This window comes from Gobio gobio (genome assembly GCF_949357685.1).
Source record: "Gobio gobio genome assembly, chromosome: 1".
Taxonomy (NCBI): domain Eukaryota; kingdom Metazoa; phylum Chordata; class Actinopteri; order Cypriniformes; family Gobionidae; genus Gobio; species Gobio gobio.
In genome coordinates this window covers 55,510,312-55,535,714 of record NC_137097.1, presented here as the reverse complement: position 1 = coordinate 55,535,714, position 25,403 = coordinate 55,510,312, and the positions used below count along the sequence as shown (strand labels likewise).

General features: G+C 36.9%; 1 protein-coding gene across 1 annotated transcript in view; it reads right to left on the bottom strand.

Annotated features, from left to right (window-relative positions):
- The window catches only part of itga3a (integrin, alpha 3a), a 38,143-nt gene that overhangs the window by 6,417 nt on the left and 6,323 nt on the right, over positions 1-25,403 (bottom strand). The window contains exons 2-17 of the mRNA XM_079810860.1: positions 10,873-11,000; positions 10,338-10,435; positions 9,576-9,813; positions 9,382-9,477; positions 8,862-9,066; positions 8,571-8,764; positions 7,337-7,425; positions 6,213-6,349; positions 6,005-6,082; positions 3,493-3,560; positions 3,196-3,338; positions 2,871-3,020; positions 2,648-2,745; positions 2,183-2,351; positions 340-417; positions 19-102 (exon numbers count right to left, since the gene is read on the bottom strand). Of these exons, the coding sequence (XP_079666986.1) occupies positions 19-102; positions 340-417; positions 2,183-2,351; positions 2,648-2,745; positions 2,871-3,020; positions 3,196-3,338; positions 3,493-3,560; positions 6,005-6,082; positions 6,213-6,349; positions 7,337-7,425; positions 8,571-8,764; positions 8,862-9,066; positions 9,382-9,477; positions 9,576-9,813; positions 10,338-10,435; positions 10,873-11,000 (2,053 nt within the window). The remainder of the gene's footprint in view (positions 1-18; positions 103-339; positions 418-2,182; positions 2,352-2,647; positions 2,746-2,870; positions 3,021-3,195; positions 3,339-3,492; positions 3,561-6,004; positions 6,083-6,212; positions 6,350-7,336; positions 7,426-8,570; positions 8,765-8,861; positions 9,067-9,381; positions 9,478-9,575; positions 9,814-10,337; positions 10,436-10,872; positions 11,001-25,403) is intronic.

Here is a 25,403-nt window from a genome sequence, read left to right as displayed (position 1 = left end):
AAATCATGCTGATTTCACATACGTTGAGAGCTGCAGTTCAGTCTGTATCTCCAGCAGGTCGATTGGGATTCCTGTCATTTCAAAGGTGATCTCAATCTCCACCTGTGAAAGACAGAAGTGCCGGCAAGAAAATAATCTATTTTCAGATTCATTACATCTGCTCCTAGAAATGCTTTTGTTAAATAAATTCACATCCTATTATTACATAATGTATGCAATAAATAATCCTAAAGTCTCATCTGATGCCTATCTACTATGGTATGTCTGCTTGTAAATCCCTGGGTAACAGTGCACTTCAAACCTATGCATGTCAAATCACTGATGCCAATGAGGACTTACTCTCTTATTTTTTTGGAAGGGGTCCCCCAGTGTACACAGAAGATAAGGAACCTCGGGAGACCATTCGACATTCAAGTTCTGCAAGAAACAAAAACAGGAGCTTTGTGAAATGTTGTTATCTACACTACTGTTCAAGACTTGTTTTTGAAAGAAGTCTCTAATGCTCACCAAGGCTGCAATTATTTGATCAAATATATAGAAAAAAACTGTAATATTGTGAAATATTACAATTTAAAATAACCATTTTATTTTTTAATATATTTAAAAATGTAATTTATCCTCTGAAAAGCTTTTTACATTTTTTGAATAGAGGTTTTGAAATAAAATGATGAATGAATGATTGTTTCGCATTACTTGAGAAGACTTTTGTTTAGTTCTACAACATAAATTTCAAACAGTCATACCTCAAACTGTATGTACTGTAAGGACTGCAACAGTCTGATTCCTCACATTTTTGTGTAGTCATTATTTACAGATGTATAAAAGTAAAATGTTAGGTTAAATTATCAGGTTAGGTTTTTTATTATTTTTATTATTTTAATTATTAGATTAATATATCATTTACAATGTCGAATGTTCAAAAGTTTGGGGTTGGTAAGATTTTAAAAAATATTTTGAAAAGAAATCTCTTATGCTCGCCATGGTTACATTTATTAAAATAAAAACGGTAATATTGTGAAATATTATTACATTTTTAAAAAAATTTTATTTGAATATATTTTAAATGTAATTTATTGCTCTGATGTCAAAGCTGAATTTTCAGCATCATTACTCCAGTCTTCAGTGTCACATGATCCTTCAGAAATCATGATGATTTGACGCTTATAAACATTTATTATTTTTATCAATGTTGAAAACAGTTGTGTTGTATGTATATATATATATATATATATATATAAATATATATATATATATATTATATATAATATATATATATATATATATATATATATGCATGTATATATATATGCATGTATGCATATATATATATATATATATGCATGTATGCATGTACTTTGTGCTTCTGTTGACCATATTTCATATGTGCTATGTATGTAATTTTATCAATTTTTATATGTGAATATTTATTTATACCCTAAACGCCTAAATTAAAAAAAATACATTTAAAGCGGCTCGTTCGAAGACTTGGAATAAACCTGCTCGCACTGTGTAATACTTAAGGTTTTCCAAATCTTATGTTATACTTAGGAAAATGACAGTTAAGGGGCTTTATGCAATGTGTTTTAAGGGATTACTTAAGTGAAAAATAGACCCTTATGTAACACTTAATGGTTATTTTCAGCAACACGCTAAAGTTTAAGGGAAACCTAAGGGAAATCTTGAGGGGAATTATACTTAAGGTGCTTTATGCAACCAGGCATTGGGCATTTGTAACTAATTTTTGCAAAAAGTTACCAATATGGCTTGTACAGCTATGAAATGAAATAATCAATGTGAACGCACAGAATACTTATTGTAAATGTCCAAACTGCAACAGTATTTCGTAAAAATGAATAATCCTTAATAAATCCTACTGCTGCTGCTTTGACTATACACTGCAACAAAATGCACAGATGTTTTTTTAAGAAGCAATATTATTGATGAAACTATTGCCTACAGAAAAAAACAAAAGATTAAGCATTCTAGTTTGTTGCGTAATACTCGCTTCCAGTGCCATCTGACTGCTGTATATGTTTGTTTACAATTTTATTAATTAATGAGAAAATGTTCTAGATGAAATCATTCCGGGGTCTGGATCTGGACTGTGGTCTGCTAATCTCTGATGTAGATTGTTACATGAAAAAACTGAGGTGTAATTTCTGAGGACATCTAATAATCTTACCTTGGGATTCAGGCTGGAGAAGCTGAGTGAGGAGGGAATGGTGACATTTAGAAGCGCCCTGTAAGCGTCTTCACCTTTCCTGTCCTGTGATTCGACGTTTGACACGTTCACCATCAACTTCAGCTTCTTCATGTTGGTATTGTATTGGATAATATGGAGGCCGTTCTGCCTGTAAAAACACACCGACAGGTTAGAAGGAAGCATTTCACATCACCTCAATGATGTCTTGACAACTTCCATTCCATTTACGGCTCAGGTAAGTGGATCAAAAGTGTTCATGAGCAAAACTATCTACCCAATCTGATCCTTAATTCCTTTAAAGGATGACCCCATCCTTTAAAGGAAGTAAGAATCAGATTGGGTAGATTCTTTCATTGTAGCATCATGGGAAATATTCAGTTGATAAATTCATCTCTATTCAGTCATCTATTTCTCCTTTCACATAAAGCATGAAACCGAGCTTACGTGGGGAACACTGCGTTCTGCTCATCTGTGAATGCAGCTGTCATCTGAAGGTTGCTCTCACATTTGTTATCTACTCCACATTCTTTTTGTATGTGGATCTAAAGAAAAAATGACATTGGTGGAATATAAGTGAGAATGTGAGCAGGTGGTGAAGGGCATACATTACGTTTCCAATAAAACATAATTTGTGTTTGAGCGAGGCAAAGTATGCTGTCAAAGGCACCTCAGCTCTGGTAGTCATAGCGGCTCTTTGACTGATCTTAGGAAAAGCACTGAGGTCCTCCAATGTCTGCCCGCCTGAGGGAAGAGGCTTCACCAAAGACACGTTCAGCAAGAAAACTATCGGAGCCACCTTGTCTTGAATCGTCTTGGACTGTGAGAGATAAATCCAGAGACGAAATATCAAATCTCTGACACTTAGCCCAATTTGATCACAGGCTTAATGAATCAACCCAAAAATTAACATGTTGGCCCAGTCGATGCATATGTTAGATCCTTTCCATCACAAAGAATAAAATGGCAATTCAAAGGATGGCCTTGAGTCATACCACCAGATCGAGTTTCAGAAAATGACAATCTCCAGACGGATTAATGGACATTTTGCCAGTGTATTTGCCCTCTTTGTTGTCAAGGAAACGAACACGAGTGCTCCGAGACGATTGCTGATCGGCTTCCACCGTATACTGAAAAGCTGAGAAAACAACAGATCTTTCTTACAGCTACTTCATGTCGGATTTGAACAGTCAGAATGTGAAACGGCACATTGAATCATCCATTTCACATGACAATAACATTTAGAGGGTTGCATTTATATTAAGGGTAATGAATTGAGATGTGGGACTTACTAATACTCTTCTGGGAATTGGCAATGCCAGTGCTGAATGTGTAGGACAAGCAGACCTTTGCTTCAATACTGTATAAGGAAAACACAAACAGAATTAACTGATTTTGTCACATAGACATAAAAAACAACAGTTGTGTCTATAGCTGTACAATTATCCATATAATCAATATTAAGAATGCTGCTGTGATTATATTTGGAAAATACAGATTACAGCATAACATTTAGAACTACTCTTGTTATGTCAAAGATTTGCAAGTGTAAATCAAATTTGCATGCGCAAGAGAAGCTTTGTAAAGGTGTAAAAAAAATGGTAAAGCTAAAATATTATCTTAGTTTTAATGATTTGGAGACTGTTATCCATGCATTCATCTCAACCAGGCTGGAATATTGTAATGTGTCTATACGCCGGAATTAATCAGTCCTCATTCTCGCGCCTACAACTGGTATAGAATGCCGCGGCTCGTTTTTTGACAGGGACAAAAAAAAAAAAAAAGATAACATATCATGCCGGTGTTATCATCACTTCACTGGCTACCTGTTCAATATAGAATTGATTTTAAAGTTTTAGTATTTGTATTCAAAGCACTTCATGGTCTTGCCCCTATCTATATTTCAGATCTTCTCCATTCCTACTCTCCCGAGAGAGCGCTCCGATCGTCCACACAGCTGATATTGACTGCTCCAAAATTGGCCTTAAATTAAAGGGTGACAGGGCTTTTTCAGTTCTTGGTTCAAAGCTCTGGAATTCCTTACCTTTTCCCGTTAGATCATCCCCTACACTATCCACATTTAAATCACCTCTTAAAATATAGTTTTTTCTCTGGCATACGCTTTATCCGATTAGTTTTAATTAGGTTTTATTTGCATGGTGGTGTTTTGTATTCATTTTGATATTTACTGATCTGATTCTCTTTCTTTTATTATATATTTTTTGTATTTAACTTTATTTTATGATGAAATTTTGCTATGTTATGATATTTTGTTATGTCTCAAATAAATATGATCTATATTCTTCTGATTTCCATTTTTTTCACGCTTACACTTTTGGCACGATTTTTTTTTTCTTTGCCAAAATACGGTCAAAAGCATTGTCACAAGTCTGTGAATAGCAATTTGCAAGCGAAAACAACAGAGTCAGGAACTGCAAAACATATAGCCAATCAAATGAGCTTCTCGCTGACTCTCAATTTACTCTTATCTGATTGGTTCAATAAACACGCCAGATGCCAGAACAGAACACATCTTTATCTTCATTTGGCTCAGCATTGTTTTCGTTGCCGGAATGGTACTTTTAATGCACACATACATGGTAAAATAAATAAATAAATGGAAGTAAAAAGAAATAAAAAATAAATAAAAATGGAAGTCAGAAGAACACAGATCATAATTTTTTGTGTTAGCATGAAGCTGTAGATACATAAATTACACTTACGGATAACAGTAAAATGCTGCAAATATTTTTTCTTGCACTTTAAACGCAATTTACACCTTTACAAAGCTTCTCTTGCACATGCAAATTTAAAGGGGTACTTCAGCGCTGGGAAGATGAATGTGTATTTAAACTGGGTCATTTATGTAGTAGAAATGTGAAATTATTTTTTTATTTGGTGCCTTCTAGACCGAGAAAAGAAAGAAAATGTATTTTTGTCTCGTGGATGAAAGACAACAACTCCCAGAATGCACTTGCTACGCAACGAGGCAACTCCCAAAGCCACGGCTACTGGTTATCATTTCCCCAACATGACACCGCCCCCACTGTGGTTTTGATTTTCATAGTAATAAAATAATTTCGTTCAGTTAGAGAACAGACACTACAATTAAAAACTGAATGTGTCTTTTCAATAAAGTGTGAGTGAGCCGAACGAACGTCACGGCACAAACGCTGCAGGAGTCAGATTTCATTTATCACGAGAGTGAAGAGCTGAACTGAGGTAAGCGCTGCAGTCATTCACGACGTGTGTCCAGTCTGGCACGTTTTCAGATCATGCCTATGGAAGCTTAACTTTCATAGGAATTAATATGAAAAGTTGAAACACTCACTTTGCTCCGTACCACTCCGTTATTAATGCTCGAGCCGAGCGGCCATGCGCATTCACATTCTGTGAGTGAGATCCCACCCCTATGGGCGGGTTGAAAACATGCGGAACAGCTCCTTCTACTGGCTGTAGTCTCTAGCCTTTGGGCAAAAATCCCCCGATGACGCAAAATGACGATATTTGCGTCATCTGAGGTTTTTTTTCAGAAATAAAATGCATAATTCTCTCGTCTCAGGAGGACATGAGGGGTGAAAGTACGATAATTCGAATATACTCCCGGGTTTCTACTGATACAAAGCTTAATGCTAAATCACTGAAGTTACCCTTTAATATACACTTGCAATATTATGTACACTTTCACAAATCTTACCCTGCGCATTTGATTCTTAATGGCATCATTTTAACTTCATAGCTACCTGCGTTTCCAAGTGAACAAAAAATTTGAAAGTTGTAGCAAGACATTTAGTGATTTATTACCAAGCATCACAGGTCTGAGGGTTGATAACTGCTGGTGTCACAGTGAAAGTATCCGTTAGGTGAATCACGGGGCATGCCCTAAGTAGGTGGAAGATAAAGAAAACAAAGAGAGGTAGTGAGGTAATGACATCAAAGCCTGAAGAAAATCACTATGCTAATCAGAGTACCATAAAGTACCAAAAAAAATACAGTTACACTATCAAGTCACCTAAGCAAGACCACACGATCATCTAACGATCCGACCACTATGTCTGGGTAACTGTTTCTGTCCACATCCATGCCACGACTGATGGAATAGCCAAATGTCTGAAATCCACCACCTTGGATCTCTCTTCCTTTAATTTCCTGAGGAATTAATGTTGGAGCAAAAGTTAGACATTTGCAATACACTGTCCTGTCCTGTCCTGTCTAAAGTATGTCTAGTTTGAAAGCAGTGTGGATATATAGAGTAAACAACACATATTACACAGTTAAATAGTCAGGATTAACCCCTATTAGTGTAAGACCAAACCTACACAAAAAAATGGGTCAAGGACACAATAAATTGATCAAAAGTGATGCTAATAGTTTTCTGTTTCAAATACATGATGTTCTTGTGAACTCAGCTGAAGTTCCTGAAAATAAACATTGCATCACAGTTTCCACAAAATATGAAGTTTTCAACATTGATAATAATAAGAAATGTTTAGGAGCATCATATTAGAATGATTTCTGAAGGATCATGTGAAGACTGGAGTAATGGTACTGAAAATTCAGCTTTGACGTCACAAGAATAAATTACATTTTAAAATATATTATAATAAAAACATATTTTTAAAATGTCATTATATTTCACAATATTACCATTTTTACTGTTTTTATTTTAATAAATGTAACCCTGGCGAGCGTAAGAGATTTCTTTTCAAAATATTTTTTAAAATCTTACCAACCCCTAACTTTTGAACATACAACATTGTAAATGTTAATTTAGCCTAAAATTTAACTTTTATACATCTATAAATAATGACTTCACAAGAATGTGAGGAATCAGACTGTTGCAGTCCTTACAGTACATACAGTTTGAGGTATGACTGTTTGAAATTTATGTCGTAGAACTAAATAAAAGTCTTCTCAAGTAATGTGAAACATTCATTCATTCATTTTATTTCAAAACCTTCTCAAAATCCTAATGGCTCTAACATGCCAACTCACTTTCAGATTTTAGTGCTACAAACTGAACTACAAACTTACTCTAAAAAACATGCTAGTTTAATACTTATACAATATACAATACACTATTTAATAATTGTAAACTCTAAAGAATCTAAATACTTTTTAATATTCCCATCTCACCTGACTTTCCGTTTGGGAAATACCCATTTTGCTGCCCATCCATATATATACTCTGCCTGTATCATGATATGGAGCACCAACAGCAAAATCTGTCAAAGAAAGGAGGAGTGAGAAATTCTCAAAATACTTCTTAGTAATGCCACAAGAAGGCAGCAAAGTAAAATGTCCTCGACTGCTACTCTGACTGACCACTGTACACAAAAAAGGTGAATTATTGCAAATACCAGCACATTACCAATAAATTAGTGATGCACCGATCATGATTTTACATGGCCGATTCCGATACCGATTCTTTTTCAAGAAAACTGGTCGATTCCGATAAGGATTTCTGATTTTTTTTTTTTTTACACAATAAAAGAATGAAAGTATACATGAACAAGATGTTTATTTGGTATTTAACAGGCTAAATTGGCTTTTGGCTAATGAAAACAAGTCCACAATCTGAAATTAATGGGAAATTGAATTGGAAATTAAAAGGCTGAAAGGTGAAGTTAAAGCCTTTCTGCAATCCAAACAAAGATGTTACTTAAATCAGCATTTGTTTTTAAATTCTGTGTAAAGAAAAAAAGTCTTTACCAGTGAAATTAAATAAAACCAAAGTATATAATTGTTCCAAAATGTTAAATCAAATAATGTTTAGTGCAACGAAAAAAACTAAGATGCTACAGCAGGTGCTTTTTAAATCAAATTAAGTCAATGTAATTTTAAGGTAAAATAAAAATGATCATCCTATAGGCTACAGAACAGATAGTATTTCATTTCAAAAGTGCATGCATGTTCTTCTTTAGGCTACAAAAAGAAGTATTTCGGCTTTGTCACAAGTTAGTCTGTTTCGTTCTCATCCGATCCAACACGTGAGAAGCTGAGCTGAACAAACGCTCACTATCTGCTTGTATAGGGCACGGAGAGGTAAGCTCGCGCAACTTCAGCTCGCACAGGAAAGCGGCTCTTCATTCCCTTCAGCGTATCTGGTCTCTTCCCTCAGTTCTCCAGTTTCCGTTTGTAACACACAAGTGACATGTTCGCGAATGATTGCAATATAGGCGTATGTGCACGCGGGCGCACTTCCGGAAAAATCGGCAGAAAAATACAAAGAAATCGGCCAGTTGCCGATCGATCGCGCGCTAGAAGCAAAAACCGGGCGGTTCCGTTTTTTTGCCGGTCAACCGGTGCATCCCTACAATAAATGAATAAAATCTACATACAGGTTACTTGTACATGTAACAAATCCTACCTTGGAAGCCGTCCTGGTTCACATCACCAATAGCAACAACAGCCATGCCAAAGGCTGAGTCCTTAGGCCCAGTGAGGACCACGTCAGCATTATTACGAAAAGACCCGTTCTGGTTCATATAGACATAGACCTTTCCGCCTTTGTCATTTTTCCGGTCAAAATGGAAAGGCGCTCCAACAATCAGATCCTTCCAACTAGATGGATAATATGAAAACAGCTCCATATCAAGATCTTCTGTTTCATTAATGACCTCCATTTAAAGGGAAGCAAAAACCCAAGAATTGTCTTTACCTATCATTGTTAAGGTCCACAACAGCAACGCTGCTGCCAAAATAGGATCCTACTTGTTCCCCCATAATAGTTATTTTTACACTGAAAACATTATTAATAACTTCAGCCATCATCACCGATCCTCTGGCTTCATCTCTTGGAGCTCCTGTTACCACTGTGTCTTTGTCTTTGCTCAGTACGTCTCGATCCACAGCTATAGAGTAACCTGCAGAGAAATCAGTCAACAATAACCAAGTGCTATGTCTACATATTTACATAGTTGTAAAAAATACATTTATATTGATACAAGAAAGTGTATATATATATATATATATTGTGGTTCAGTATTAAGGCAAAATATATGGATTCATTATGTAATTAGGATAAATATCAGTGAGCAATCAGTTAACAACAAATTAGAATGCACACAAACAGACGCATATATATATATATATATATTTAAATAAAAAAATTCTTCTTGTTTTGAAAACTGAGTAAATGACTGAAAAAAACAGAAAGCATGGTTGTGGCACTGCCTTACCAATGTAAATATTCCCTTTTTTTTTCATGTCTGGAAGCTTGCTCTTCACTTTATCAAACACATCAATAGGGTTATGCCACTGTGAAAATGTATTTCCTGTGTACGATGGAAAATGATTAGAAGGGAATTTAAGGAAGGTCATTCTTGCATTTAGAAAGAAAAATGTTTGTTTACAGGTGACAAATTCCCCTCACCTTGCCAGTTGAAGCATCCAGGTGCCCCGAGGAAGATCTCCGTCTGAGTGACAGCAGCAGACATTCCAACAAGACACATGCCTTCACTGTTCTGATCCTCTCTGGGGTCACACACCTCATCGTTTGACTGCCACTGAGAGTCTGTTCCGTCATACTTTAAATCATTTCCACGAACAAAACACTTCCCAATCATGCGAAAGTTGGTTGCGAAGTTCCGTATATAACGATGGCCACAGGTCTATTAAATAGAGTGATGAATATTATGTTAAGTTGGAAAGAGCAATGGATGGACTTTTTGTAGACCAGAGGACAACATTATAAGTAATAGACCCTTTTCACATTTCCGGGTTTCTCAGAGCGGAAGTCGTCATAGTTGGGTTAAATATTGTAGTTGTGAATGAGAGAATACATTACTTTTTTTTGTGTGTGTGCCCATTTGCTTAAATAGTAAAAGAAAAATGCCACAATAGTGATTTCGCAACTTTCAAAAAGTGGGAAAAAAATAGTGAGATTGAAAATGGCAGTCAAGAGAGAGAGAGAGAGATATGTTAATTTTTACCATCACTCCCATAAACGCTGTATTAGAAACACCCTCACATCAGCGCTAACTTGTTTTTGTAATTTGATGCAAAAGTATTATAAATGTACATAGATAAAAATAAAAAAAATGAAAATACAAAAAAAAATTGCAGGATTTACCGTTAAAACGCATCATCACAGCCTGTGAAAAGGGTCTATAGGGGTCATTACTATGAAACTCACCAGTACACGGCCCCCTGGTTGACTCTGGCTGGCTATCGACACACCAAGCCACATCCCATCTATTATAGAATTTTTATCGTCTGGTTTGTCTTCAGGATCTGCATAACACAAAGCAATTATTCAGATCAGTTATTTCTGTATTAACACGGAGACATAATTGCTGTCACACTTTGAAACAGTCTACACGTAATAATAAATAGTAATACAAAGAAGAAGAATCATGACAATACGTTTTATAATTAAAAGTAAATAATATTATCATTAATTAATATTTTTTAACTATTATCATTATTAATTAACACTTTACTACTATGTTATTATTATTATATTATTATTATTACTATTTTAGTATTTTTACAAATAAATAAAATGGGGAAAATTATGTCTCCTATGAATGCAAGAAAATGGTATTCAAATTGTATTCAAAATGTAAAAATAATATCAATAATAAAAGTATTTATAAATACGGTACTATAAATGGGGATAAAGTGAAGCACGAGCAATGTAAGGATTGTATGAATGGCAGGAAAATTACTTGAGGTGAGCAGATTCAGTCTTTTGCAGTCTTGGGGGTCTGTAGTGATTTGACAGGCATATATATCTCCAGTCTCATTGGCTGGCAGTCCAGACTCTGCTTTCTCCTTCGGTGCTCCTACAAGAAGTCTAAAACATGTATAAACCTGATTGAGCTCAAGTCTGTCTCAAGGCAGGGTATTAGACCAGTTGCTGCAGTACCACGGTAATGGTTGTTGGAGGCAAAAAAACATCAAATTTTTTCACACAACATTTTCAAGGATAAGGCAAAAATTCACATTCAGCCATGTGCTAGGTATTTCCTCAAAAAAAATTTCACTGCAGATAAACTTCAGAATGTCTAACCCTTATCTGTCTGGGCTTGTCGGGCTACGTGAACTGATTTTGACTGGAAGGACTTGTCAGAACCCATTACTTCCATGCAGGACGCAGTGAAACTATGGACAGAAAGCTGTAAAAGCTACAGTCTTCCAACTACTTTCAGAAACCTGCTGTTAAAAGTGTCTGATTAACATACAGCATCTAAAAACCACAGGAGATGGGGATCACATTTTACTCAAATGTTCATTTTCAGACAACATGGAGAATGGGTTTGTGTAATACCCGAACGAATAGGTATCTCCCCTTCTCTTCCTTGCATTTTCATAGGGGAGCTATTATGACACATACGTTCTTCATTCCTTGCAGGGAAAAATCAAGCCCCCCCCCCCCCCCCCCCCACACACACACACACACACACACCCCCCACCCCCATGTGCGACTAACCATTTAGTTTTTGGTTGTTAAATCTAGACCGATAAGAGTCAGGCATAAGATACCCACATCTGCCATCAAGGGACAGAAGTAATCTCTAGAGCCCTTGAGGAAAGTGAGCAGAATTAAAGAGGCATTTCATAAAACTATAAATCAATGCATTTTTTTTTTCAATATTTGTGAGAGCACAACAGACATAATAATGACCAATGCAGTGCTGCCTTCGAGCTCGATTCATTAATGTTTCAAGATTTTTGGAGACACGCTCCCTAGTTGTTATTTTATCCACCTTGCAGCTTGAGGCCTCATAAAAATTCCACTCTGTGAGGGATGAGATCTCATCAGATCATGGCTCGTGTCTAACGGGATTATGAATGGGCTTTAGTGGGCAATGCGGTCATTTCAACTTTAAAATTCAGTCTGGCGAATTTGAACAGAAATATATTATGTGTGACAGTCTAATCATCATAGATTTCCGAACTTGGGTTATTAATAACATGAAGTTTGACACTGAGTAGTATTTTTTTATTCTTGTATGCCACCTTATTGTGCAGAGACAACTATGCGTAAGACATTGTAATTTTAAAGAATTCTACACACTTGATTAAATATTAATCTTATGTAGACTTACTTAAAGCCATAATTCACTCAAAAATTTACTCCGTTCCAAACCTGTATGACTTTCTTTCTTCTGCTGAATACAAAAGAAGGTATTTTGAGGAACTTTTGTTCATTTAATGAAAGTCAGTGGGATGCAAAGCAACACTGGACCCCATTGACTTTTATTATATGGACATAAAAAACTACGGTATTAAAAAAAAAAATTCTTGTTCTGCAGAAAAAATGAAAGTCATATACAGGTTTGAAATAACATGAGGGTGGGTACTAATTTGCAATTTGGGTGAACTATCCCTTTAAATCCTATTTCTTGTGCTGTCATGTACGCAAATGCTACAAGTGAACATATTATTACTGAAATACACGGTCCCAATTGCACAACAAATGCACAGTCTGAAGTTTCCTTTGTGCTCAGTGGTAATTTCTTCTCATTTCTGTACATGTTCATATGCATCACACATTGTGGTGAGGTAGACTGTGATGAGGACACAGACTGAGGTCAAAGTCAAAGGGAGGGAAAGAGAGGAGGAAGACAAGGAGGGGCAACAAAATAAAAAAGGTGAAGTGAAAGACATCCCCCCCCCCCCTCTCCCTATGGGCCTAATTTCATTTGGACCCCCACTATCGCCCCCCTCAAACCACCACTACCAACCACAATCGGTTTGCGTCTCCACCTCATTCCTGTCATGTGACTCTAAATCTGCTTTCAGCAAGGACAAGACAGGAAATGAGAAAGTCAAGAGAAGGTGAATGAGCTAAAAAGAATGTCAGATTCTTGCTCGTCGCTGCATGTTCACCACAGCAGAACCTTTTATGAGTGCTGTTGCTCATCTTATATAGAAAAAGGGTGTTTACTTAAAATCTGAAAGGTGCGGATGTAACAAAATGGTCTGTTTAATTCTAAATGTCAGAAGGAGTGTAGAAAATAGTCATTTAAAAACAAAATTATAATAGGTTTTAGTGTAAAACGAAAGAGAAGGTGGACTAACTAACTAAATGGACTGCATGAGGAAAAAAGTTAAGAGGATAGTTCACCCAAAAATTTGATATTATGAGAAATGCTTTTTTTTTTTTCTTACAATAGACGTCAACAGTAACTAAAACTGTTTGGTTGCTAACATTCTTCTAAATATCTTCTTTTGTGTTTTGCAGAAGAAAAAGAAGTCATGCAGGTTTGGAACGACATGAGGGGAAGTAAACGATGGTCAACTATTCAGATGAAATATTACTTTACCTTTTTAACACAGGCTAGAAATCAGTCATCCATAAGCAGTACCTTTTAACCTAAAGGTCATAAACATCTCAAAGGTGACAGATTATTTGGGTATGACTTATTTGAAGGTGACGTAGTTACATTGTACTTACTCAGATAAGATAACTTATAATAAAGTGTAACCAAATATTTTACTCCAATGTGCGTTAAATCAATGTCTGATTTATAACACAGTGAATCCCACCACCAGTGCAGTGCAGAGCGCATTTATCCTTAAACAGATACCAGTCACATGACATGGTTTTTACCATTGCAATTATCAACAGGTCTGCTGGTGAGCAACACATACCTCAGAGGCAAGTTTATAAACCACAAGCTGGTTGGGGAGTTCACAGGTTCTTCATTTTATGCATTCACTGGTGCTTCATTTTATCAAAGCTGCTCAGTTTGAGAGCATATGACTCAACCTGAATAGATTAATCTTTTCCACAGCATTAGTCTTCATTTTGCTTTTCCTGTCAGACGGAAACATCATTCATTACTTTTGAACTGCAAATAACACAGAGACTACGCTTTTATTTTCTTGGTCAGGTGAATCTTTTGAAGATATATGACATTTGGCATTCCGTTTTCCTTTAGTAGTTTAGAAGCTAGAACATATTAATAGAATGACTAAAACAGCTATGAGTCAGATCACAGGGAACACAACTTCCTGTTACCTGCAGAAGTAGGTGTGTCCGCTTCGGCGGTTTCAATGAATGAATTTCAGGGCCAGAGTTCACGTGTTGTACGTTTGTTTGATGTGTGTGCCTTTAAGTACACTACATAAAAGGAAACGTTTTAAAGGCCTGACCTTTCAGTAAATAGTCCTTACAGAAAAAGGTTCCTAGCTCTGTGCGCTCAGTGTTTGAGACTGTCTGGCCATGAACAAAGAACTTGATTAGGAAAGAAAAACTTTCTGGCTGTGTTGCACACATTCAAGTTCAGGCAGGTGAAATGCATGTCCCTTATCTCTCACATATTGCGATGAATGAATGTGAAAGCAAAAATAGTCTGCACAAAGTAAAGTAGTACAGTAAATTACAGTTCTAGAGAGCTCAGTACAAACAGTGATCAAAAGCAAAGACAATTATGTTACAAAAGATTTCGAATTCAAATAATTGCTGTTCTTTTTAACTTTATCAAAGAATGCTGAGAAAAAGTACACAAAAATATTAAGTGGCACACATGATATTAACATTGTTAATAATAAGAAATGTTTCTTGAGCAGCAAATCATTATTAGAATGATTTCTGAAGGATCATGTGACACTGAAGACTGGAGTAATGATGCTCAAAAACAGCTTTGACGTCAATTGTTTAAATTATATATTTAAAATATATTAAAATAGAAAACAGTTATTTTAAATAGTAATAATATTTCACAATATTGCTGTTTTTACTGTATTTTTAATTTTAAAAAATACAGCCTTGGGCAAACTCAGCATAAGAGATTTTTCCAAAATATTCTAAATTAACGACCCCAAATTGAAAAGTTTGCAGTATTTCTTAATTTGCGTCGATGTGTGAAAGCAGGAGTGAGGACATGTGTGTGAGCTCTTCTTCCACCGTTCACTAAAGCCGCGTTTACATCGCAGGAACTTTCCCCAGGAACTAGGAACTTTGGGGTGGTACTTGGTGTGTTTCGACCGCAGGAACCAGGGTCTAAATGAAGTTCCGGGTAAATATTTCCCCCTCCAATATTTCCCCCTCCTAGCGAGGTGGTACTTTTTCAAAGTTCATGAACTTTCGGGGGTGGGACTTGGCCACTCAACATGCTGATTGGTTGAGCTCACACAGCATTTTATTTCAACCGGCATTTTTAAATGTCTTGCGAGGTTCGTTCTGCGTTCAGTAAATATCAGTCTTGCTCTTTCTGTCCGATGGTGCGCGTTGTCTCAGCCATCTCATGGTCAATGTCCGTAATAGCTGATAATAACATACGTTGTCCTATTTTAAATCTAGCTTTACGAGCTTTCAGAATACGCTTTATTATCAGTGCTCGATGATTATTGTCCGTCGCTGACTGGGAGGAGCCGCCGCGCGCAGTTTCACGTCTCTGGACTAATTTGCCTAATGTTCACGGTACTTTAGACCGCAGTGGAAACGCAGACAGTAGCAGGCCTGGGGGAAAAAACTTTCCTGTAAAAAAAGTTCCTGGTACAAATTGTTCCGGGTAATTTCGGTGGAACAATGGAAGCAGAAAAGTCAAATATATACTCGCAGCTCAGGAAAAAGAAAGCAACAGAAGTGCGGCGCGGCCGGAACTAATCGCGCACGCTGCCGGACTCTGACCGTACAGATCCACTTTTGCGGCACGACTGAAGCGTGGTGTTGTGACGCTTCCCCTCATGTGTATGTTGATGGCCGTTCCTCAAGTTTACCGCTATGGGCGTCGGTTTGAGCCAGCGGGGAATGAAAAACAAAGGACCGGCGAGAGACTTCCCTCCTTCTCCATGTGCTCTACTTCTGTTGGATAGTCGCGTCCATTCAACGGATTCATTTGCATAAAGTTGAGCTTCGGTCAGCTTTTTTGACGCGCGCCATTTGTTCAAATGCAACGTCGCCTTCCCAGAATGCTTTGCGGGCGTGTTAAAGTCGCTTGACGTCACCCATAGGAATAAAGTGGAGTGCGGTGCGACAGAAGTGTTGCACGGACAAGTGGATCAGCACCTTGACGATACAGATCCACTTTTGCGGCACGACTGAAGCGTGGTGTTGTGATGCTTCCCCTCATGTATATGTTGATGGGCGTTCCTCAAGTTTACCGCTATGGGCATGCGTTTGAGCCAAGCGGCAACCTCCCGCAGTTTCTCTTGAAGCCAATACGGAAGTGCCTTAAACTGCAATTCATCGACTGGCAGCTAGGGACAGACTCCAGAAGGGAGCAGAATCTCATTTAGCCCCATGTTAAAATGCCCAACTTTACAGCAGATTAAAACGTTTACAGCCTGGTACAAATTGTGGTTTTGGTCTATACGGCTAATTTTGCCCTTCATGACAACTGTGAGGGGGGTGAATTTTTTGTTAACTCATTCGTTTACATTATATAAAGCATTAAAGTTCTGCATAATTAAGGGCGTGGCCACTTCGAGTGACAGGTGGATAGCCATTTATCTGCTGTCTGTTAGTCATTGCGTCACTTAAGCTCCGCCCACGTCCCGCCTTTTTCCCCATTTTCTGTTATCCGGGAGTGACGCGCTGCCAAGATGGCAACGGCCATCTCGTCCCTACTTTGCACTTCAGAACGTCTCATCAGAATCCTATGGGTGACGTCACGGACACTACGTCCATATTTTTTTACAGTCTATGGTTTGAGCCAGCGGGGAAGGAAAAACAAAGGACCGGCGAGAGACTTCCCTCCATCTCCATGTGCTCTATTTCTATTGGATAGTCGCGTCGCGTTCAACGGATTCATTTGCATAAAGTTGAGCTTCTGTCAGCTTTTTTGACGCGCTGCATTTGTTCAAATGCCGCGCCGCCTTCCCTGAATGCTTTGCGGGCGCGTTAAAGTCGCTTGACATCACCCTCACGATACAGATCCACTTTCGCGGCACGAATGAAGCGGGGTGTTGTAACGCCTCCCCTCATGTGTATGTTGATGGGTGTTCCTCAAGTTTACTGCTATGGGTGTGCATTTGAGCCAGCGGGGAATGAAAAACAAAGGACCGGCGAGAGACTTCCCTCCTTCTCCATGTGCTCGACTTCTATTGGATAGTCGCGTTCAACGGATTCATTTGCATAAAGTTGAGCTTTGGCCAGCTTTTTTGACGCGCGGCATTTGTTCAAATGCAGCGCCGCCTTCCCGGAATGCTTTGCGGGCGCATTAAAGTCGCTTGACGGCACCCATAGGAATAAAGTGGAGTGCGGCGCGACAGAAGTGTCGCACGGACAAGTGGATCAGCACCTACACCTGAAGCGCGCGCAGCCGCGCACACGCCTTTCACTCAGACAGATCGCGACGCCAGTTTAGCGGATTATTGGGTTTGAATTGTCAAAAATATGTAAAAATTCACATCCTGGCGAGTATTCGGGTAAACGCAGTCGGATATGTCTTTAGTGAACGTATACAGAGTTGAATGTGAAATCGGGTGTTACAATGAATTTGGTCCGTGTAGCTCTTAAAAGCTCTCCTAATATTCTGAGAAGCAGGGCAGGGCAGGAACATGCCGGCCAAGTGAGTTTTTAGGGTTTTTTAACCCTAAAACAATGATAAAACAATGAATAGTAAGTTCTGTCATATTATTCAATTACTTTTACAGTTTTTTGCCATGGAATATTGATTCAGTATCGGTATTGAAGTATTTTAGTCTGGTATCGTACCGAAGTCATAATTTTGGTATTGTGACAACACTATTCTATATAAAAAGTATTTGCTGATATTCTATTTTTTTATGTTGGTTTACAAATTTGTACCTTTTTACATTTTTACTCTTTTAGTTTTACATTTTGTCTAGGTCTTGTATACATTTATACTTTTTTATAGTACACTGCTGAATGCCAACGTTGCAAGTTAAATTAAGTAAAATTGTTGAAAATTATTGTGATAAATTAGTCGATAGATTAATCGATCAATCGATAAATTAGTCGATAGATTAATCGATAAAAAAATAGTCGTTAGTGGCAGCCCTAGTATATTCACATTTCATCAGTGGTGGTAAGTAATGAAGTAAAAATACTTTGTTACTTTACTTAAGTATTTTTTTCGGGGATCTGTACTTTACTTGAGTATTTTTTGTTTGCATCTACTTTCACTCTTACTCCACTACAATATTAAAGACAAAGTTTACTTTTTACTCCAATACATTTCCCCATGCACGCTCCAAGTATTTATTACACTTGCTTTCCAAACCAACAAAAAACGTGGGTGCAGGAGAGAATCAAGCTAGTAAGCTGGTTCTCCCTGCATGCTGTCAATCGGTCATGGATGATCCAGTCAGGGCTAGACTTGGAAAAGCTGGCTAGGTTTGCCACACTAATGCTAGCTCAGTGTTTCCCAATTTTTTTTCTTTCGCGGCACACTATTTACTATGAAAGCATCGGTAACACTTTACAATAAGGGGTGCACTAATATGCATTAATTCATGCTTGACTAATGCACAGATGATCATGAGTTAATGTTTGACTCATGAAGAACTAAATCATTTATTAATGATCACTGCATCAGCAACTAATGAAGATTATATATGATTAATAGATTAAGTAATACATGCATTTCTATTAATTAAATATGACAATGTATTAATTTCCTAATAACATAACATATTCATTAGTTAATATAATAATTATCACAATGGGTCAAAGCCATGCATTTCAACTTACAGTTGTCTGCGTTAATTAATCACTAGATAACGATTTGCAAAGGTTTCATTATGTCATGACTTCACTTGTTGAAGCACATGACTATTAACTAATTGTTAAGTAATATGTCGTTGTGGTTATGGCTTTTGAATCTATTTTAAATGAGTTAATAGTATCTTGCACATCTTCTGTTTGATGCAGCTAATGTTATGGAGCATGTCTATTTTAAGTTCAACCCCTATACTGTGTTAAGGTGCTTCATTGTCTCTTATGATTGCAAATCTAACAAATTGCTTAATTGCAGTATCTAATCTTATCATTTGTTCAATTAAAGCATTGCATATCACTCCCAAAACAATTGATCTGCTTAAGTATTGATATTTACAGTTAATTTGAATATTTACTTTTTACTTTCGGTACTTGAGTACGTTTTAAATCGGATACTTTTACTCAAGTGATGTTTGAATGGAGGACTTTCTACTTTCACTGGAGTCATTTTTTATTTAGGTATATATACTTTTACTCGAGTATAACTTTTGAGTACTTTTACCACCCCTGCATTTCATAAAACCGTTCAGTTCTTTATCATTTATCAAAGATATTTAAGCATTTCTTTACAGGAACAGCATGGATCAGAGCTGTTATAGTCGCTAAACTGACACACACTAGAACATTCACAAGGTGACAAGTCTCATTGCTCGATATTCTAGCTGTTTTAGATTAATTAATAATATCTAATCCTAAAACCCATGATGCTCCGCATGCACAGCAAGTCATTATCCCTCCAGGCATTCCAGCCTAAAGGCGAGACAAGCCTACTCTACTTCAGCTGAAAATGTTGTATGACATGCTCTCTAGACCACTCAGTGATTTTAAAGTAGTGGTTGCCAAAGATTTCAGAGTTCCTACCTATCCTATTCAACTGATAACGTAATCACCATAATAACATTTTTTAATTGTAATACTCAAATGAAACGTGATCATTATGTATGGGAGTGTTCTAGTCTTGTCACATGGTGTAAGTCTTGATAAATGGGCATGCGTGTCCGCACACAACTTTACCAATAATTTAGCACATTGTCAAGTTTTGCTACATGTAAAAGAGCACTAAATACCAATTTGGGGCTTTTAAATATCTGTTCAGCTGAGTTTAATCTATTATGCTCAGTATGTAGACAGACATACTTAATTTATCAGTTCACATACTTATTTGACACCTACAGCTGTGAACCACATAACCGCAGCTGCTAATGGAAGAAATGCCAGACAACTTAAAGCAGACAGGAAATCACACAGGAAATTCACATCAAAAGCAAACAGTTTGGCTTAATTTTAGAACTTTCAGGAGTGCAACAGTTTTCAATGGGGCAGAACGCTGTGACTACAGATACACGATTTGAATACAGTGTTTCCCCTACAATGTATTCACAGCGGCGGGATTTTCAGCGCCACTGCAAAATCTTCACATGATCAGTAATATCACGACATTCACTTACACACTGTAAAGGAGAGAGAGAGATTGACGATGGCCAGAGAACTAAACATCTTTTTTTCACTTCCAATGATTAAAAAAAGAAGATATGAGGTAAAACTATTATAAACTATGCTCGCGCATCGTCTAGCACAACTTCCTTCCCTTCACAGCGCGCGCTGTCATTTCTCCTCAAACATGCATTTAACGTCAGACTCAGCACAATCCGTGATTGTTGGCAAATGCACTCTCCGCTTTGGCTAAATTGCAGAACGTGTTTGATTAAATGAAAAGCACAATAATCCGCGCAATAGACGCTGTTTCCAAGTTCAAGGCAGGCGTGTGTGTGTGTGTGTGTGTGTGTGCGAAACGGACCGAATTGCACATATGCTTCGTGTGCGCGACTAAACCATCAAATACACAACAAAATAGCCTATATGTCAAAATGACAGGCTTGGAGAGTATTCACTTAAACACAGTTTAGCTTAAATGGCCGTAAAAGGGAGAATGATTTTAGATCTGCGTCTTAAAGGGGCAGCATCTAATAAACTTGGTGACGATTGAGCCATAATGTGAATCAAAACAACAATATATTTGATTAATAAAAACTTAAGGTAAAAAAAAAAAAAACATCATGTAATAATATTTCCCAATATTAGGCTACTGTTTTTTCTGGTATTTTTGATTAAATAAATGCAGGCTTGATAAGCATGAGACTTTTTGCAAAAACATAAAATAGTATCCAAACACTATGGGGTTTTTTGTTGGGTTTTTTTACATATTGCCCCTTTCTTACATTTGAGCCCTTGCCCCTTAGGAACTTTCTGCACGTCCCTGCAGGTTATTGAAGTAAAATAGGCTATAAGAGTCACCTTTTAAACTAATGAAAAGCTTAATTTGGATTTTAATGTTCAAAATGTCTATTTCTATCCACAAAACTTGCCAGTTTATTTTAATTTTTTATTTATTCCGGAGGTGCATGCCCCGTCTGAGCAAACGATGTTCTAAAAAATGACCAATGTTCAACGACCTTTTTTCACTGACGAAAACGAGACGATAACTAAATAAAAACTAGTGTTGGATGACAAAAACTATAACGAAAATCAACTGTCATTTTCGTCAACAAATAAAAACGAGATGATAATGTTAGGGAGGGACGATTAGGGAAGAGATCCAGTCAGAACTGATGTTGTGTGTAAAGATGCGCACATTTGATTTGAACTGATCTAACCGCTGGAAAACACGGCGCTGTTGCACACTTTACAGGCTAACGCATCCCCAATAGAGAATGGGAACGTGACGTCAGCAAAGCAATGCATTCGTGGACTTTAGGACACAGACACTACATTAGAGAATGAGTAGTAGTGGAGGGAGACTTTAAAACTTGTATTATACAGTTAAAAACACATTAGAATGGTGAACGCTTGCTGTGTTATGAACTGCCATAGCCGCTCTAATGACCTGCGTGGAAAACATGTCTCAAATCACGCGCAATTTTTCAGTTTACCAGCTTGGAAATAACAAGAGCAAGTGAAAGTAACTTGCTTTCGGAAATAAACAACTTAGCCAAAATGTGTCTTTATAATTTGTATTTATATATTTATTATTTATAACAGATATATTACAGATTAATATTTTCTGAACCGCTTGTATGTGCTCACACCATAAATAATGCATGAAACGCGTCTGGAAATCCTTCATTGTTCAGATTCTCTCAGTAGAAGGAATATTGTACTTGTTCCATTTAAGTCCAGTAAAACTTTTTAGTACTGTTGGCTAAAGCGCTTTCAAATACAAATCATTTCAAAGCTGCATTACGAGCCATAATCTGTTATCCTTTAATGCTTTAACGTTAAGGAATTAGGGCGATATGATATAGGATATGTTGATTGAATAACTGATCCACTGGCTGAGATCAAGCTATAAGTATATTTATTATTTTTTATATCAGATACAGACTTTTTAGTTAGGCTATTAAAAAATAAACTGCAAAATACAAACCAATGTGTGGTGCGATAGAAGGCGGCTGTCTGATTTCTGATTGTATGGAATGTGATGAATATGTGCAGTGTCCTGGCCGCACGACTGAGCGCTCATGTACGTAAGAGATTCAAATATTAGTCCATTTATTATAAGTCGTTTTTTCCTCTGGTGATTCGCATTTGTTATCATTGTACGCTCCTGAGCGTGTCCTAAAACATGGCAGCGACTACCCATAATGCAATGTGCAATGACGTAGTTTCTCAGACTCTATACAGCGCTCCAGAGCGGCTCACAATCAATGACACACACACACTTATGCCAGGCAATTGTTTATGAACTAATGCTGATGAATAATGACAATGTTTACTTTACGATGTTTATATAGTAATGTGTTTTAGACGGTTGTAACAACGCATATTTTAGCTCCTCATCTGAACTTCATCTGAACTTTCAACTGCAATAGTAAGGCGAGATTTCAAAATAAGAGTCACGGTGTATTTCCAGCTGGTTTATAATTAAAAGTCACGCATTATATATTCGTTTTTGCTTACACAATAAACTGTATTTAATTTCATTCCCATTTAATTCAGGAGGAAAGACCAGTATTTGACACATATTCAATAAAGTATCAGGGTTATAATAGTTAACTAAAACCATTAAAAAAAAATCTTCGTTACTTGAAATTAAATAAATGTTAACTGAAATAAAAAAAATAAATAAACAAACTTATTTGAAGCTTTAGCTTAACATGATATACTAACTAAAACAGAAATACAAAGTTATAAAAACTATATAGATGTTTTTAAAAACAAACAAAAAAGTGAATTGAGCTCTCTTTCGTGTATTTTTAATGTCAAAAACAAAATGATGTCAAAATGTCAGTTCAAGTGACAGTCGGTTATGTAATGCTTAAAGTATTACAATTTAACTAAACACATTAGATTTTAGGAGACTAAATCTACTGTAGATTTAGTTGACTAAAATCTTATATTTAGTCGACTAAAATCTTATGATATTTAGTTGACTAAAACTAGACTAAAACTAAAAACAATTCAAGTGACTAAAATATGACTAAAACTAAATGGCATTTTAGTCAAAAGACTATGACTAAAACTAAATCAAAATATGCTGTCAAAATTAACACTGCGTACATCTGAAGGCTAATCTCAGGACAGACTTCAGGAAGTTCATTCATGTACAGGCTAAAAAGAATAGGCCCCAATATAGTTCCTTGAGGGATTCCTGTCATAATTTGACATGGGGCAGATTTTACATTATCAATAACTACACATTGCTCGCGACCCTGTACATATGACTCAAACCATAAAAGTACCAGCTTTGACAAGTTAAAAGAAGATCATTTTGAAATAAGAAGGCTATGATTTACGGTATCAAAAGCCTTCCTTAAGTCCAGGAACACTACGCCCACCATATTTCCTTTATCAAGTGACTGTACAATGTTTTCCAGCATTGCACGATGGCAGATTCAGTAGAATAATTCTGTCTGAAACCATATTGTTGTAGGTGCAGATAGCGATTTATTTCTAAATAATTAATTCGTTTTTCTGAGACTGTTTTTTCCAATATTTTAGACGCTACCGGAACTAGACTTATTGGTCAATAGTGACGGGCATCTGCAGTATCCCCAGACTTAAAGACAGGCTTAACTAGTGTTTTTTCCAAGTATCTGGAAATGTGCCAGTTTTAATGGAAACTTTAATGGATTAGAGAGAAATGTATAACCATGCAACGTCTACTACAGTATTGCAGATGTTGTGCTATAGACCCCCTGAGGATCAATTCCACTCATTATTTGCTACAGAAGAGGTTTAAAGAAGGAGGATTTGTCTAAACTTGTTAAATCATCAAAATCGACAACATGTATATGCTAGAGCTTTGTCAGTAGGATACGTATCAAAAACTTTTAATCTGGCTATTATTAAACCGCTTATTTAAAAAAATTATTGTATCCTACAGAATTTGTTATTTACAGTCCGATCTCGAATCTACCTTTTCTGTCAAAAATACTAGAAAAGGTAGTATCCTCACAACTATGTTTTCAGAAAGCCTTTTTTTTTTTTAAAGAAATATATCTGCAAGGATTTACAGTCAGGATTTAGACTGCATCATAGTACTGAGACTGCTCTCGTTAGAGTTACAAGTGATTTGTTCTTACCATCTGATCATGGTTGTATCTCTCTATTAATTTTACTGGATCTTGGAACTGGAAGTAACTGGAAGTGCTGCAATTGATACAATCGACTACAACATTCTTTTAAATAGACTCAAAAAATGATGTTGGCGTTACTGGAATTGCATTGGCATGGTTCAAATCATACTTATCTGACTTTTACCAATTTGTAGCAATAAATAAAGAGATCATATCGATCACAAGTTTAGTATAGTGCAAGGCTCAGCACTAGGACTGTTGCTTTTCACCCTGTACATGCTACCCTTGGGAGATATCATAAGGAAGCATGGTGTTAGTTTTCACTGTTATGTTAATGAAACTCAGCTCTATATTTCTTTGCGCCCTGATAAAACCAATTCACAAAATTCACTGCACAATGGCTCAGTGAGTAGCACTGTCGCCTCACAGCAAGAAGGTCCCTGGTTAGAGTCCCAGCTGAGACAGGAGTCCTTTCTGTGTGGAATTTGCATGTTCTCCCTGTGTCTGCATGGGCTTCCTCCAAAATCCCAAAACTTAACTGTCCGTAGGTTTGAATGCAAGTGTGTGACTCCAAAGCTATGTAATAGGGAGGATTGCGGAAAGACCTGTCAACCTACCCTGGAAAAATAATGGACAGTCTCTCCTGTATGGCAAGAGATGGCCATAGAAACACCAAGAGACAAATACGACTGAAATGGTGATAGATTAGATTAGATTAGATCAGGGGTAGGCAAGTTTGGTCCTAGAGAGCCGCTGTCCTGCAGAGTTTGACTCCAACCCTGAAAAACCCTCACCTGCCTGTAGTTTTAGTAATCCTGAAGACAGTGCTCTTTGATACCAATCTTTCACTTGAAGGCCACATTTCTAGCATTTGTAAAACCGCATTTTTCATATTTTCACATCTAAATATGTAAATTACGACATGACCTCAAGGCTAGATTATTGTAATGTTCTACTGCAGGGGTGTCCAAACTCGGTCCTGGAG